Source organism: Hipposideros armiger, unplaced genomic scaffold (assembly GCF_001890085.2).
Source record: "Hipposideros armiger isolate ML-2016 unplaced genomic scaffold, ASM189008v1 scaffold_420, whole genome shotgun sequence".
NCBI lineage: Eukaryota > Metazoa > Chordata > Mammalia > Chiroptera > Hipposideridae > Hipposideros > Hipposideros armiger.
In genome coordinates, this window is record NW_017731770.1 from 939,942 (window position 1) to 953,471 (window position 13,530).

A 13,530-nucleotide genomic window follows, 5' to 3' on the forward strand; every position below is an offset into this window, starting at 1 on the left:
AGGATCAGAGTAATAGTGGCCTCATAAAATGTGCTTGGGAGCCTTCCCTCCTTCTGTATTTTTTGGAATAGTTTGAGGAGAATAGGTATTAATTCTCAAAAATTTCTTGATTCCAGAACCCCAAACAATTTTTGTTTGTGAGTTGTATCTATTGATATTTATCCCATTAGAAATTAAGATAGGTTTAAAATATTTAATTTATTAAAAATAACAGTAGTAAGCCCATAATATAACATAATATTTAAATTTATATTCCACATAAATTTAGTGGATGAGTGATAATTGGTTTATCTTTTTGCAAATCTTTTTAATGAGCTGGTTTTTGAGAAAGCAGCGGGATTTTGTCAGCTTCTGCATTCATTCCATTTTAGTATTTTATTTATGTTTAAGCATATGAGGAAAATCTGACGTTACATAGATATGTGGTTGGAAAAGGGAGGAATATTTTAATAACCTTTTTGTGTTATTTATTTTGGATGCTACACCAAAATGACAAGTTGTAGTTTCTAAAAGGTTAGTTGTGATGTAGAATCTGAAGCCATATAAGTGAATTTATATTTTATTAAAACCTATTGCACTTTGAATGCATTTTTTACACATGCATAATTTTGTAGCATCGTAATTTAGAAAATATTGGCTCACTGAGTTATGCCAATTTTTAAATGTTGACATATTTCATTATACCCCCCCAAAAAACCACAAAAAAATCACATTAGTGAATAACCACTGATGTCATCAGAAAAGTCTAAGTATTGGGAAGCCATCAAGCCCATAATGTTGGATAGATGTTTTCTAAAATTCTAAGCTTTGATTGAAAACTCAAATTTTTAATAATTTCCAACAAATACTTAAAATTGTTTTCCTTGAAGGCTCACTTTGTTCATTTTCAAAAAAATGTCTGCCAACAATCTAAGTCTGTATTAACATGGTTGGTGTTAATGTTGGTGGATTAACATAACTGCTGTCAGCTTTTTTCAAGTAATGAAGCAAGTGCTTTCCTTCAAGTCCACCATTCTCAGTGTACAACAGAAGTGCTTTATGAGAACGTGCCATTTTTTCATATATTAAAAAGATGTGTACTCAAGGGTCAGGGTTTAATAAACTAGTCATTTTTACTGCTTCTTTAATGACATTCTGAAGTAAAACTGGCTCTTTTTCTTTGCTCAGTGGAAAACATGATTGCCAGTCAAGTTTGTGTTCAGGTGCCAGCAGTGTTTTTCAGTGACTTGTACAACCATGAGAGCAAATGTCAATAAAGAAGCAACTGTATTATATTATTATAAAAATACTTTTCACCCTCACGTGGTGCACAGACAGTACTTTGAGGACCTGTTTTAAAACGTTGACAAAAAAACCTAACTATAATACCTCCTCAATATTACTAAATATCCAGTGTTCACATTTCCCTGATGATTGCATAATTTTAAAAAAGGTTTGTTGGTTTTAATTAGGATACAAATAAGGTCCATGCTTTGCAATTAATTCATATGTCTCTTTAAGTTTTATTCTATAGGTTGCCCTCCAACATTTTTTCTTTGAGGTTTATTTGTGGAAGAACCTGGACTGTTTGTCCTGGAGGGTTACTCACCGTCTGGAGCATTGCATCCCTGTGCTGTGTGTCCCTTTTTCTTGTAAAAACCTCATCTAGAGCCTTGACAAGGTGAAGGGATTGTGTTCTGTTCACTTCATAGGTGGAATTGTATGCTTCCATCTCTGATTGTCTCACTTTTATGATTTTAGCAGCTAGTAATAATGATCATTACCTAATGCCCTTAATTTAATAGGGATTGCAAGCTGCTAAGACTCTTAATTTTATCATTCCTTCTTTTATTAGCTGGAATACTTGCATAGAGAGAAACTTTGTTTCCTAAACTATTTACCTGGTGACATAGTTCATACAATAAAGGCAGGATAAATGCTTGATTCTTTCCTTTTATTTACCAGTTGTCAAAATGAGTTGGTTGTCTACCAGCCTCCAGAGTTGACCAGTAATTTGGTTTTTGATAATATCATTAGAAACTCATTGATTTTCTTTTGTGTATAAAGAATGTTAAGGAAGCTGTCACCATCCACCATCTGAACAGTGCATTTCATTTGACTTCCATGCTGGGGAAATATGTGATTATTCACTTGTTCTTTCCATTACTTTTACCAGCATGCATTTTTCATTTCAGGCTTGATTGCCTGGGAAACTCATTCATGGGACGCTGCTTTATTTAGATCAAATTTTTTTGGTACTCATTTTTGAGTGTAGAGTTGAATTCTAGTAAGTCAAATGATAGCAGGATGCAATTGACTTTGTGCTTCATTGTATTTTATGAGGAAAATTATGTGCTGTGCTTGAGAATCAATTTATTTACTGTATTGGGGGACCTTCTAAAGCACATTAGTTGGTAGAATTCTCCCTTCCTCACATGTAGAGAGAATGCTAGGGTATAAAAACTAGAGTCTAGTTCTCCTTTACTAACATCATTCTTTATCTTTCCCATTTGTCAAAGTGGTGTTGATAATAAACAAGTACAAAATAATGTTTTTTTCCCCTTAACAGTGATGGTGGCCTGCGTTTTGGAGAAATGGAGCGAGATTGTCAGATTGCCCATGGGGCAGCCCAGTTTTTACGGGAAAGATTGTTTGAGGCATCCGATCCATATCAGGTTCATGTTTGCAATCTTTGCGGAATAATGGCGATCGCTAACACCAGGACCCATACGTATGAATGCAGGGGCTGCCGAAATAAAACTCAGGTGTGTATAGACCTTGTCAGTTGGTATTTGTTTAGGCTATAACCATGCTGTTCTCATCATCCAGGCAGATTTAGTGCGCTGGAAAAGATTGGCAATTCCACAGTTTGAATAGCACGCCTCTATAAGAGGAAAGACAATTTAATTTCTCTAAAAATCAGTTTCAGTTTTGGTTAAGAGCTTGCTCAAGAGTGCGAGCTCTTAGCAACAGAGTCGCTGGTTCAATTCACGGCATGAGCTGAGCTGCCACTGAGCTGCCAAAAGGTGGCAGGATAGCTCAGCTAAAATAAAATAAAAATCAGTTTAAGTTTTAAAAGTTTTAATGTAGTAATGTCTCTAAGCTGTTCATCTTTTGGAAATAACAAGGCCTTGTACAAAGAAAGGTTTTTTAAAAAGCTTTCAATTGAGAAGGGTGAATATAAATTTTGTCTGGCAGAAAGGGTGAAATACCAAACCCTCTTAGGAAAAAAGATCCCCAAAGCAAAGGTAGCATTGTTCATCTCTGCACTGAGGCTTTACCTCTTTCTGGGGCTGGGAAATAGGCTCGCTTCAACACAGCTTTGCTAATTACCCTTTTTCTTTCAGATTTCTTTGGTGCGAATGCCCTACGCGTGCAAACTGCTGTTTCAGGAACTTATGTCTATGAGTATTGCACCTCGGATGATGAGTGTTTAGCTCTTTAAAAGATCCTCAACAAGTTACTTGTAAATATCTTTTGTCTCTTATTTCTATGATCCCACTTTAAAAAAAAACATATATACTACATGGTGAGAAAAAGCATTTTATTTGTTTTGTTTCATGATATGCATGCTTTTCTTCTGTAAATAGATAATAAACTTTTGTAGACAGTTTTGATGTGTTATCTTTATTTTGTATTTCACTATGTAAAACCAGTGAATTATAACTGAAGTATTAGTGGACTGGATGAAAAGAAACTGGTTACTAGACAAGAACAGGGGTTGTAGTTATTTATGGTTATTTTTAGCCATGCAGACTGATATATTCTGCAGGTTTATAGCTCGGCACCTTCACCTGTTTAAAAAAAAGATAAAAATTAGTTACATATATGGACGTGGCTGACTTTCTAATTTTCAGGTAGTTTCCAAATAAATGATGTTAAAGCGTGGGGATAAAGGATATGTAAGGAACTGTATAAATGATATGGTGGAGGGCACTTTGGAATTTGAGCTATACGATTTTAGATGTGAAAGGGATTTTGTTAGTCTCTGTGTAAGAGATGGACCTGATTCTAGAACTGGGAGAGCACATTTCACAAACCAGCAAGTCACGATCCAGAGGGCCTAAGGAACTTGCCCTTGTCTTCCAACTCACATTCAGCATGTAAAGTGGAATGCCTAGTGGCAGAGCTGAGACTCAAGCACGACTACTGATGTTTGTTTCCTCGCCTGGCATTACACATCTTGGCTGAAGAGAATCTGACTAAACACATCTTTACTTGATAATTCTCCCTTTCACACCAGTTGAATGATATACACAGTGGAATGGTTTGACAAACACTGACAATAAAGTTTGTTCTTATTTCTGGCTGAAGGCAAAGCCAATCCAGACCTCAGTCTAAGAGAACTAATAAATGTGAAGTAGCATTACTCTGACACCGCCAGCAAGGCGGCTTAAAAGCAAGCTTTTGACAGTGGAGGGGACAGAGGCACGACAGTTGGGTACTTGCCAATATACTTTCTAATTTTTTCTTATAAAAGCTCAAAGTGAAGGACCCACAATCATTTCCTTTTAAATGGGAATTTAATATAAAGTCACAACACCAAGGAAAACTGCTTTGTAGATTAGAAAGTTATGGGAAATAGAAGCCATTCCAGTCAAGTCTGAGTTTTTGTCTCTTACGTATAAGGTGAAAGCAGCTAAGTCATAATAATGCCTTCCACCAGCCATCTGAACGTTCTTTCAGAGTTTGTGCTCCACATTTTGATTCCACAATTACTGTCCCTGTGGATTCCTGACATTACAGAATTGCATTAAGAGCTGTGTCTGATACTTTCAGATTTGGCTCTGTTCTTCATCAAGCAAAAGCACTGTTCATTTTTGAATGGTTGAGATTTCCTACCTACCTTTATTCACTGGCATTTCGTGTAAGGCATCAACCACTGTAATTTTTGCCGAGGCAGAAGCCTGTCCTTGGGAATTGGATGCATGGCACTCGTATTCTCCAGCATCTTCCTTACTGAGAGGAGATACCTGTGAAAGAAAAAGGGTCTTTAGTGTCTCTGGGGAGGGGGGGGGTCCTCTTTTTTCCAGGGGTTTCAATTAGGTTATTATTTCATAAGTTTCCTAAGATGACCAGGGGATTCACAGCAAAGACTGCTAGAAATCGAGCAATCCTGTGCTAGGAGGATGACACAGCCACCATATTTGGTCTGCTGGGAGGAGTCACACTGAGGAAATGTCATGGACAACTTGGTCACACAGCATAGGTTAAAAGATAGACAGGTGTACATGTGAGTTTGAGGGAGACCTTGATACGGTACATGATCTAAGTACTATCCATGAGCAGCCACAACTGTCAAAGGTCAAGTTAAATCAAGTATTAATCAGTAATTGATTAAAGTAATTATTGTTTGGATCATTTAGTTTCCTGTGAGAATTCTGCTTCGAACTCTTAGGAAAAAAAATTAGTTCTCGTTTATTTGTTGCTCATTTCTAAAACATCCAGTAAGCCTCAGCTGTGTTTTTAGTTCCCTCTGAAAGAGGGGCAACAGCCCCGTGGTAGGGCTTCTCCAAAGATGTGGAAGTGAAGTACTTTGAGCCTGGCAGTACATCAGGCACCTGCCAGGTCAGCCGTGTCTAATCCCAACAATGGAATCTTTGCCAGCTCTTGGTACTCACCAACACCCAGCCAGTTACTTCATGCTTTTCTGGGCCTCCCCGGGTCTGAATGGCCAGGTTGTCCCGGTCACCAGGCAAGAGTTCTGTCCTTTGAACTCCATAGTGACCCCTTTTTACCTGCAAAACAATGGGAAAGTTCTCTATTGAATCAACCGGGAAGTGGCCACATTTCTATAATTGCACAAGGCATATATCAGATGTTTTAATTGGATTAACCTAGAAATTTTCCTATTACCCATTCTTGAATACTTACATAAAATATAGATCCTCTTATTTCTTGCTGTCAGGCTCCTTCTAGGCTTATATATTTTAAATTAATGTGTTTTCCTGCATGCTTGGGGAATACACGTCGTTATACTCTCCTGCCACTGGCTGCCGTCATTCATTCATGCCTTTAAATTCTCCACCTCAAGTGCTGGGCCTTTTCTTGCGTGCCATGCCATGTTTGACTCTGACAACTGTCACCCAGTGCTAGGTTTGACGCTTGGGACCTTGTGTAGAAGCCCAGGTTCAGGGGTTCTCCCTTCAACAGCCTCTTAATGAGAAATAGTAGGTTGAATCCAAAGCTAATACTATTCCTTTGTAATGAGGGCTAGGGTTTCATGAAACCATTTACTAAAGTCCTGAGGGCATAAACTGCTGTCAAACCCATGCTGCTGTCATTGTTCTCTGATGACAAAACTTGCTGCCTTTTCCTGTGCATGTGATGATGAGATTGAGGATGGGTTAAGAAGTTCAGTTTCCTTGGTTTGAGGCTAATAGTGAATACTGTCCTAATTCCACCCCCCCCCATTTGAAAAGGCAAACTTCGATCATTATATGAACTTTGAAAAGGATACAAAAATTCAGATAAGAATAAAATTTACCTGTAACCCCTCCATACATATACCATACATAAAATTTCTAGAAGTGGGATTGCTGAGTCACAGAGTATAAATATTTTAAAGCTTGTGATAATGATGGATTAAAAAAGTACAAGAAGCAATGTTTGTTTATTCCATCCCCAGTTCCTTTAAGAGCCAAGCTGATGTTATTGATTATTACCTTTGTAATTAGAACTTTCACAAATACGAACGGACCTCGCATTAAGAACATTCATAGATGCGAATGAATCACGGAAGTAGCTCACGTTTCTGCCAGACATTGTCACAGTTGTGCTGCTGTGTGCTTACTGTACAGTGTGATAGTGTACAATAGTACAGTGCTCAATCAGAGCCCAAGATGTCCAGAAGCAAGGGGAAAAGCAGTGGTGATGTGAAGGGGACTACTGGGAAGCGCAAAGCAATAACCATGGAAACAAAAGTGAAAATAATTGAGAGATTGGACCAAGGTGAAAAGATGGTAGACGTCGCTTATTCTTGTAACATGAATCATTCAACCATGGGCTTTATATTGTATATTTGTGTCAAAGGTGTATAAGACTCACTTTGTTGGACTTACGAATGAATCCGCCTTACAAATGTTCTGGAACGGAGATCGTTCATAAGTCGGGGACTTACTGTAGTATGAACACTATATTCCTACCTCACACTGCATATGGGGGATAGGTGTTTGTATGAATAGGGCATGAGTAGGGTATGGAAAGATACAAACAGGGCAGTGCACATTGGGTATTTCAAGGAATAGAAGGAGGTGGGGGAGATTTTGAACGCTTTATACATCTTTGGATAGTTTCTCTATATGACCATTATTACTTACTATTTTTAATTTTTTTAAAAAAGAATATTCTTAGAGGTCACGGAAGCCCAAACCTGAAGAAATACATGTTCAGGCAAGAAAAAAGAACCCAACAGGGATCCTCTCAGTCTCAGAAACATCCAAGTGTTTGGGAGGAATTCTAGAAGTTTTACCTTTCCTATAAGCATCATCTCTGACTTACCACGATTGAGGTAACGGTGGCTATTTCAGTTCAAGGCTAGGGGTTTGCTGCAAAAGTATGGGACTTGTTAACGTCACATGGTAACTACTGGTCAGAAAAGTACAGACCATTACCAGGCTGTGCCAACCATAAGAAGTGCTGCTGTAGCCTGAAGTGTCGCGGTGCGAAAGCTTGTCCTGTCACATCTGGTGCTGCTAAGAATCCTTGAGCAAGAAGGACATGCTACCTTCTTTGGACCTCAGTTTAACAAGTGAGGCTTCTAATGTTCATTTACATCCAAAATGTAGTTCTATGTTAAATTGGATTTGGACAACGTGTGATCTTAAGTATAAGTCTGTATTCTTAACAGTTGGGTTACAAGGACGGTGGGGAGAAAACAAATGGTCTGTGTAATTATTTAAGTCAGTGACTTTCTAAGTGTTTTGACACGGCCCATAGCAAGACATACATTTTTTGCACTGCAATCTGGAATATACAAAAGAAAAGTTTTATGAAATGATACCCTTACTCAATGTGATGCCTTAAGATATTTTCTGTTCTTTTTTAAATTTTATTTTTAAAGGAAATGCTGGCTGTGATCCTACATTAGATTCAGGACTCGCTGATGGGGGCGTGGTCCGCAGGTTGAAAACCTTGCTTTTAGGTCATGCATCTAGGAGTGGAAAAACAGCAGAGCCTGCCAGCTGGGTTTTGCTTGTTTCTCACAAGTCTGTAGAAAATGATTTTTTCCTGTCCCCCCAACTTTTTTCCTTCATCCCCACCCCCCAGGTGACGAAGCCCTCAGGGAAGCTCAGGGGATCTGAGCCATATAATTTCAGAAGCTTAAAAGAGATGATTCCCCAGGCAGGTTTATTCCCCTGGGGTGTGTGTGTGTAAGATGGAGTGAGGCAGAGAAAGGACTGAAGAAATGATTTTCGGCCAGATATGTCAATAAGGTCCCTGGCCCCAGGCACTTGGATCACCCTGGATTCTCACTGTGTAATTCCTAGAGCACTGTAACACGGTGGGTGTTCTTTGGAGAAGTTGTTCTCCTGCCTCTCCGCCAGCTGAACAAGCCAGTAGCCATAAATAAGCAAGAGGAGCGTCAATAGCTTTTGCCGTCAAGGCCAGGAACACATCCACCAGCTGCAGTTTTGCTCCCCACTGCTCCCTGCTCCCCTTTAAAACAAAAATAACCTATTGAAGTGAAATTTCACTGCTTCCTTTAACAGAAGTTTCAGCTGTAAAGGATAGTGGTAATACAGCTGGGCTTGTCTCTGCCGATCCCATCCCCAGGAATTTTCTGGAATCAGCCTGACTTCACTCCCACCAGATGGTCCAAAGAGCGCGATGCAGCTCTCTGGCCACATGGGGGCGCCAGAGGTTGGCAGATGACAACCTGAACCAGAGTCCTTCAGTGGGGATTTTACAATGCAGCAGGGAGAAGGGAGGAAGCCCTTTCTTTCCTCTGGGGTCATTAAGCTGTGGTCATAATGTGAATTTGGAGCTGCAGTGACAGAATCGCCTACAGTATGTGGAAGCTTCCTGAGGTGGAAGAAAAAAAATTAGATCAGTACACAGAGAGCAGTCTTGACCACATTGTGTGCCTGCATCCAGCTGCCCTTGAGGTTGGAATCCTAACCCTCCCCACCACCCCCTTTAGTTTTTGCTAAACTAGTTTGAAGTGAGTTTCTACAACTTGCAACAAAAAGAGTTCTGGTGCCAAAGTCCCTCCTGGAATTCCAGAAGTTGCTCCTCTGGTCAGACACTAAGCAAACAAAATAATCAAGAGAGACCATCATCCATCTTAGAGCTTGCTGGGGGAGTAAACATGCCACAAAGGGGAGTCTGGTTATGTCTTTTTACTATAAACTAGATTTCCTTTGTGTTAGCACGAGTTTGATGATATTCACGCCATAGGATTGTTGTGACCCTTAAACGAGCCAAAGTGTATAAAAAGGGAAATAATATAAAGTACAGTACAACCGTGAACTGTTATTTGATTTGGCAAATGAGTGTTTTTTCCCCTTCTATAGACACGCTGAGAGTATGCTGTGCTTCAAATGTGAAGATAGTTATACAAGATTATGCCCCTCGAAGGGAAACATTTCTGGGAACAGCAGGTGACAGGCTGAGTGCTAACTATGTATCTGACAACGAGCTGAGCGATTTTACCTGCCTGACTTTATGTAATTTTGACAAGGATTACATGCCACTGTCATCAGGCAGAGGAGGAAACTGAGGCATAGAGCAGTGGTTCTCAGTCTAGGCGATTTTTCCCCCAGGGGACATTTGGCAATGTCTGGAGACACATTTAACTGTCACACCTGGGGGGGGCAGGTGCCACTGGCACCTAGTGGGGGAAAGGCCAGGGGTGCTGCTAAACATCTTACACAGCACAGGGGAGGCCCCACAACAAAGCATTATCTGGCAGAAAATGTCATCAGGGCTAAGGCTAGAAAACCCCAGGTTAGCGAGAACTTACCCACTCCACTGCACAGTCTCCATTGGAGACACACGCACACACCCATCCATGCATGCACACACATGCTCACATGTGCACACACTCAGAGGGTGGGTTTGGGTGTTTAGCACAGTGTTCCCATACCTAAGGCTACCTGCTCCAGCACTGCTAACAAAAGCAGAGCAGGGACTGTTCGGGAGGTCAGTAAAATCGCTGGGAGGTGTCTGGACGACTGTCATAAGGCTTCTGCTTTGAGGGGCAGCAGACAATGGAACAGGCTGAGGATTTTAGGTTATGACCATCCTTGCACAGTGGGAGAGGAGCTTGTCAGTCTAGGATGTCTTTCTGAAATCTGTGGCACTGACCTTGTTCCAGATGAGGACAGGGGTTGGGATTCCGATGACCTCGCAGCTCAGGTACACCTGGGCGCCAGTTACATTCCAGATATCCTTGGGGGGCGTCACAATGGAAGGACCTACAAAAGAGGGCACAAAGCCAAACACAGTTTTTGAGACAGTCTTTAACATCAGTCAGCATGATGGGAAGTAAATACTGGATTATGTTTATGTGCCCATCTCCTCTGAATTATTGGAAGCAAATTTCAAAAAGCAGACCGGCTTCCCTCTGCTACCAGCATGATTTTAAGCTTACTTTGGGAATGCAGACTTCCAAACAAAAACAAAAATAATTAGGAAGAGAAATGTATTGTTTGTGAAATTTCCTTCTCTCTCAAACCATGCTTTAAATGAGTTTTAATTTACCATCTGTTTTCCATTATCTGGGTCTTTCAAATTAATATAGTGAAATTTTAGTTCCAAAATGTTTCCTGTTTTTCTGTTATGTTTACCAGTAATTTCATTTGAGGGGGGCAACATAAAACCACTCCTTGGGTAATGAACAAAATAAAATCTATGAAGATATTTGAAAATGTGCTGAGCACCCAGAAAAGATGGTAGTGCCTGCCTTACGAAGCTTAGGATCTGAGGTTGACGCGTCAGTGGCAATAGGGCAGGGATGGTAACTTACATGGAAGAGAAAAACAGGAAGTGCTGTGTGCCCTGGGAGACTGGAAGGGGACTCTTTTGAATGGAAGTGACCTGGTTTCAAGGAAGAAGGTGGAAGGGTCTTTCCTCCCAGCACAGGTTGGGGGAGGCAGTGGGTAAAAGAAAAGCAGCGACAGGACCACGCTGTGAGTGACCAGGACCCCCAAGGAGAAGGCTCTCTCCCAGGGTTCTCCATGGCTAGGTCCCTGGCAGCAGGCATCGACAAGTTGGGGCATCTGTCAAGGCATTGTCTGAAGAGAGTCACCAGAATCGGGCGATGCTGGGAGAGCCCCGAGTGACACCTCCCAGCCCCTCAATCCTGGAACACATCGCTAGGCCTTCTCCATATGCCCTCGGGTAAGAAGGACCTTAGCACCAACATCAATGGTCTGCATCCTTTTTGTTACTAGGAGGCCCTGGGGCCTGTGGGCCAAATCTGGCCTGCCACTTGTTTTTTACATAGCTTGTGAGTGGCCTTTGCATTTTTTAATTATTGAAAAATTAAAAGAAGGATATTTCATGACATGAAAATTATAAGTAGCTCTCATTTCAGTGTCCAATAAAATACAATTTTATTCGAACACAGCCATGCCCAGCATGGAGCAGGTGTGGCTGAGACTGTATGGCTTTAAGCATTTATTATACTATTTGGCCCTACACAGAGGAGCAAGTGCTGGTCCTTGCTCTAATCAACTGAGGGGGAACCAATGCCTAAATAAGACATTATAGCAAAGTCCCAGGACTTGGATCCTTTACACATTAGCAGAGCAAATGCAAGTAAACCCACTGGATGATTTCTGGTCCAGCTCTGAAATGCAACAGTTTGGAAGCCAACAAATTCTGAAAGACCTGTGCTTGCTCACTGCTCTGTCCTGCTGAGGGGCCAGCTCCCCAACATCTGCAGTAGAAGAGACAGGCACACCTACTTTTTAGTGGATGGTAATTGGAATTTCACTTCTGCTGATTCTGAATGCCAGGCGGCAGGCACCAGGGGCCTTCAGGGAGACCAGGGACAGGCCACAGGAGAGGGAGTGGACCTGGGAGCTTGGGCTCCCCAGAGTGACAGTGCACTCAGGCTCAGCGCTGTTTCTTGAATGAATGAGTTAATTATTCTCTCTGACTTTCAGCTCTCCGCGGCCTTGGGTCTTCAGCCGGATGCCTAACCGCAGGGTCATCTTGCTTCGGAGTCCTGGGAAAGGGACAACCTCCCCTTTAGCCTGGAAAGTTTTCTGGCATAATCAGCATTCAAGGGACATGAAATCTCCCCTTTTGCAACAGGCTATTTCCAGCTCACGATTAATTTCTTGAAGCAGAAAGGAAATGATCCCAGCATGTAAGATTTTTTCCCACTCATCTAAAGTATTAGAAGCTGATTTTTTTTAAATCCCCGGGGCATTTTTATGTTTTTCCCTTTACAAGAATGTGCAACACAATCAAAGTTTTGAAAGCTCTAAATATATTTAGTGCTTCCGTCCCTGCACACCACAGGTCTAAGGAGGAAGACTCTATCTTGGCCAGGGGTCCTGGCTTTTCTGTTGCAAACGTGGATATGGCGAGCATGGTGGTGCTCTGTTTATGTGTGTTTCTGTCTCTGTCTCCAACGCTTCCCGATGCTTCCCGGTCTGGTCTGGTCCTGTGTTGCAGCAACACAGGGCCCTGCAAATGGCTGGGCTGGGCCTCACCCCACCCAGGCTTCCTCCAGGGCCCTGGAACCACAAGGGCTTGGACACCACAGAACCGGATCTGGCTGGACTTTGAACTACTTCTGCTCACCTCTCTGAGGGCCCCCATGTGGCTTTGTCCTCCTTCCCACACATGGACTTAGCAGGGTGACCTCAAAGCTCAGGACATCTCAAGGGATTGTTCTGAGAAGAATATACAAGTGTTCAGGGATTTGGAGGGGCTCAGGAACAAAGCTGCCTCTCACATATCGAAACCACACTAGGAATGTAAGGCTTTTTTTTTTTTATTGTGAGCTCTGAGTGCCTCAGTCTTGTAACGAACCACTTATTTTAACATGCATCCGTCTCCCTCGAGTCAGAACAGATAGCAGGGTCATCCATCTTTGTCGGTGGGCAGGTTCTGGGGTGCACATGGAAGAATTCCAGCCTGGTTTTCTGTCACAGATCTTCAACACATGCTATGGATTCTTCCCGTGGCATAATTTAAAAACTAGGATATTCTTAGTTTTAATATAGTCCAATTTATCAAATTTTTCTTTTATGAGTAGTGCTTTTTGTGGCGTGTTGAAGCAATTTTTGCCTAGCCCAAGTCCGTCAAGAACCCCGGCGCTCTTCTATAAGCTTCATGGTTTTACTTTTCACATTGAGGTTTGTGGTTCATCTTGAATTACTTTTTGTGTATGCTAGGAAGTAGAGGTCACAGTTCACCTCCACCCCCACCACAGAAGACATTCAATTGCTTTGGAATCATTAGTTGAAAAAACCACCTTTTTCCTACTGAATCGTAAAGGTGCCTTTGTGGTAAACCCATTGACCATATGTGTGTGAGTCTATTTCTGGGTTCTCTGTGCTGTTCCATTGGTCTATGTGTCTATCCTTGCAC

The 13,530-nt window shown here is 41.5% G+C and overlaps 2 protein-coding genes across 2 annotated transcripts in view; one reads left to right on the plus strand and one right to left on the minus strand.

The window, feature by feature from the left end:
* POLR2B (RNA polymerase II subunit B) overlaps positions 1–3,596 on the plus strand; it is a 46,504-nt gene extending 42,908 nt beyond the window's left edge. The window contains exons 24-25 of the mRNA XM_019664365.1: positions 2,549–2,744; positions 3,327–3,596. Of these exons, the coding sequence (XP_019519910.1) occupies positions 2,549–2,744; positions 3,327–3,416 (286 nt within the window). The 3' untranslated portion in view covers positions 3,417–3,596. The remainder of the gene's footprint in view (positions 1–2,548; positions 2,745–3,326) is intronic.
* Positions 3,510–13,530, minus strand: part of IGFBP7 (insulin like growth factor binding protein 7) — a 69,679-nt gene continuing 59,658 nt past the window's right edge. The window contains exons 2-5 of the mRNA XM_019664367.1: positions 10,288–10,397; positions 5,601–5,717; positions 4,826–4,952; positions 3,510–3,773 (exon numbers count right to left, since the gene is read on the minus strand). Coding sequence (XP_019519912.1) covers positions 3,754–3,773; positions 4,826–4,952; positions 5,601–5,717; positions 10,288–10,397 — 374 coding nt within the window. The 3' untranslated portion in view covers positions 3,510–3,753. The remainder of the gene's footprint in view (positions 3,774–4,825; positions 4,953–5,600; positions 5,718–10,287; positions 10,398–13,530) is intronic.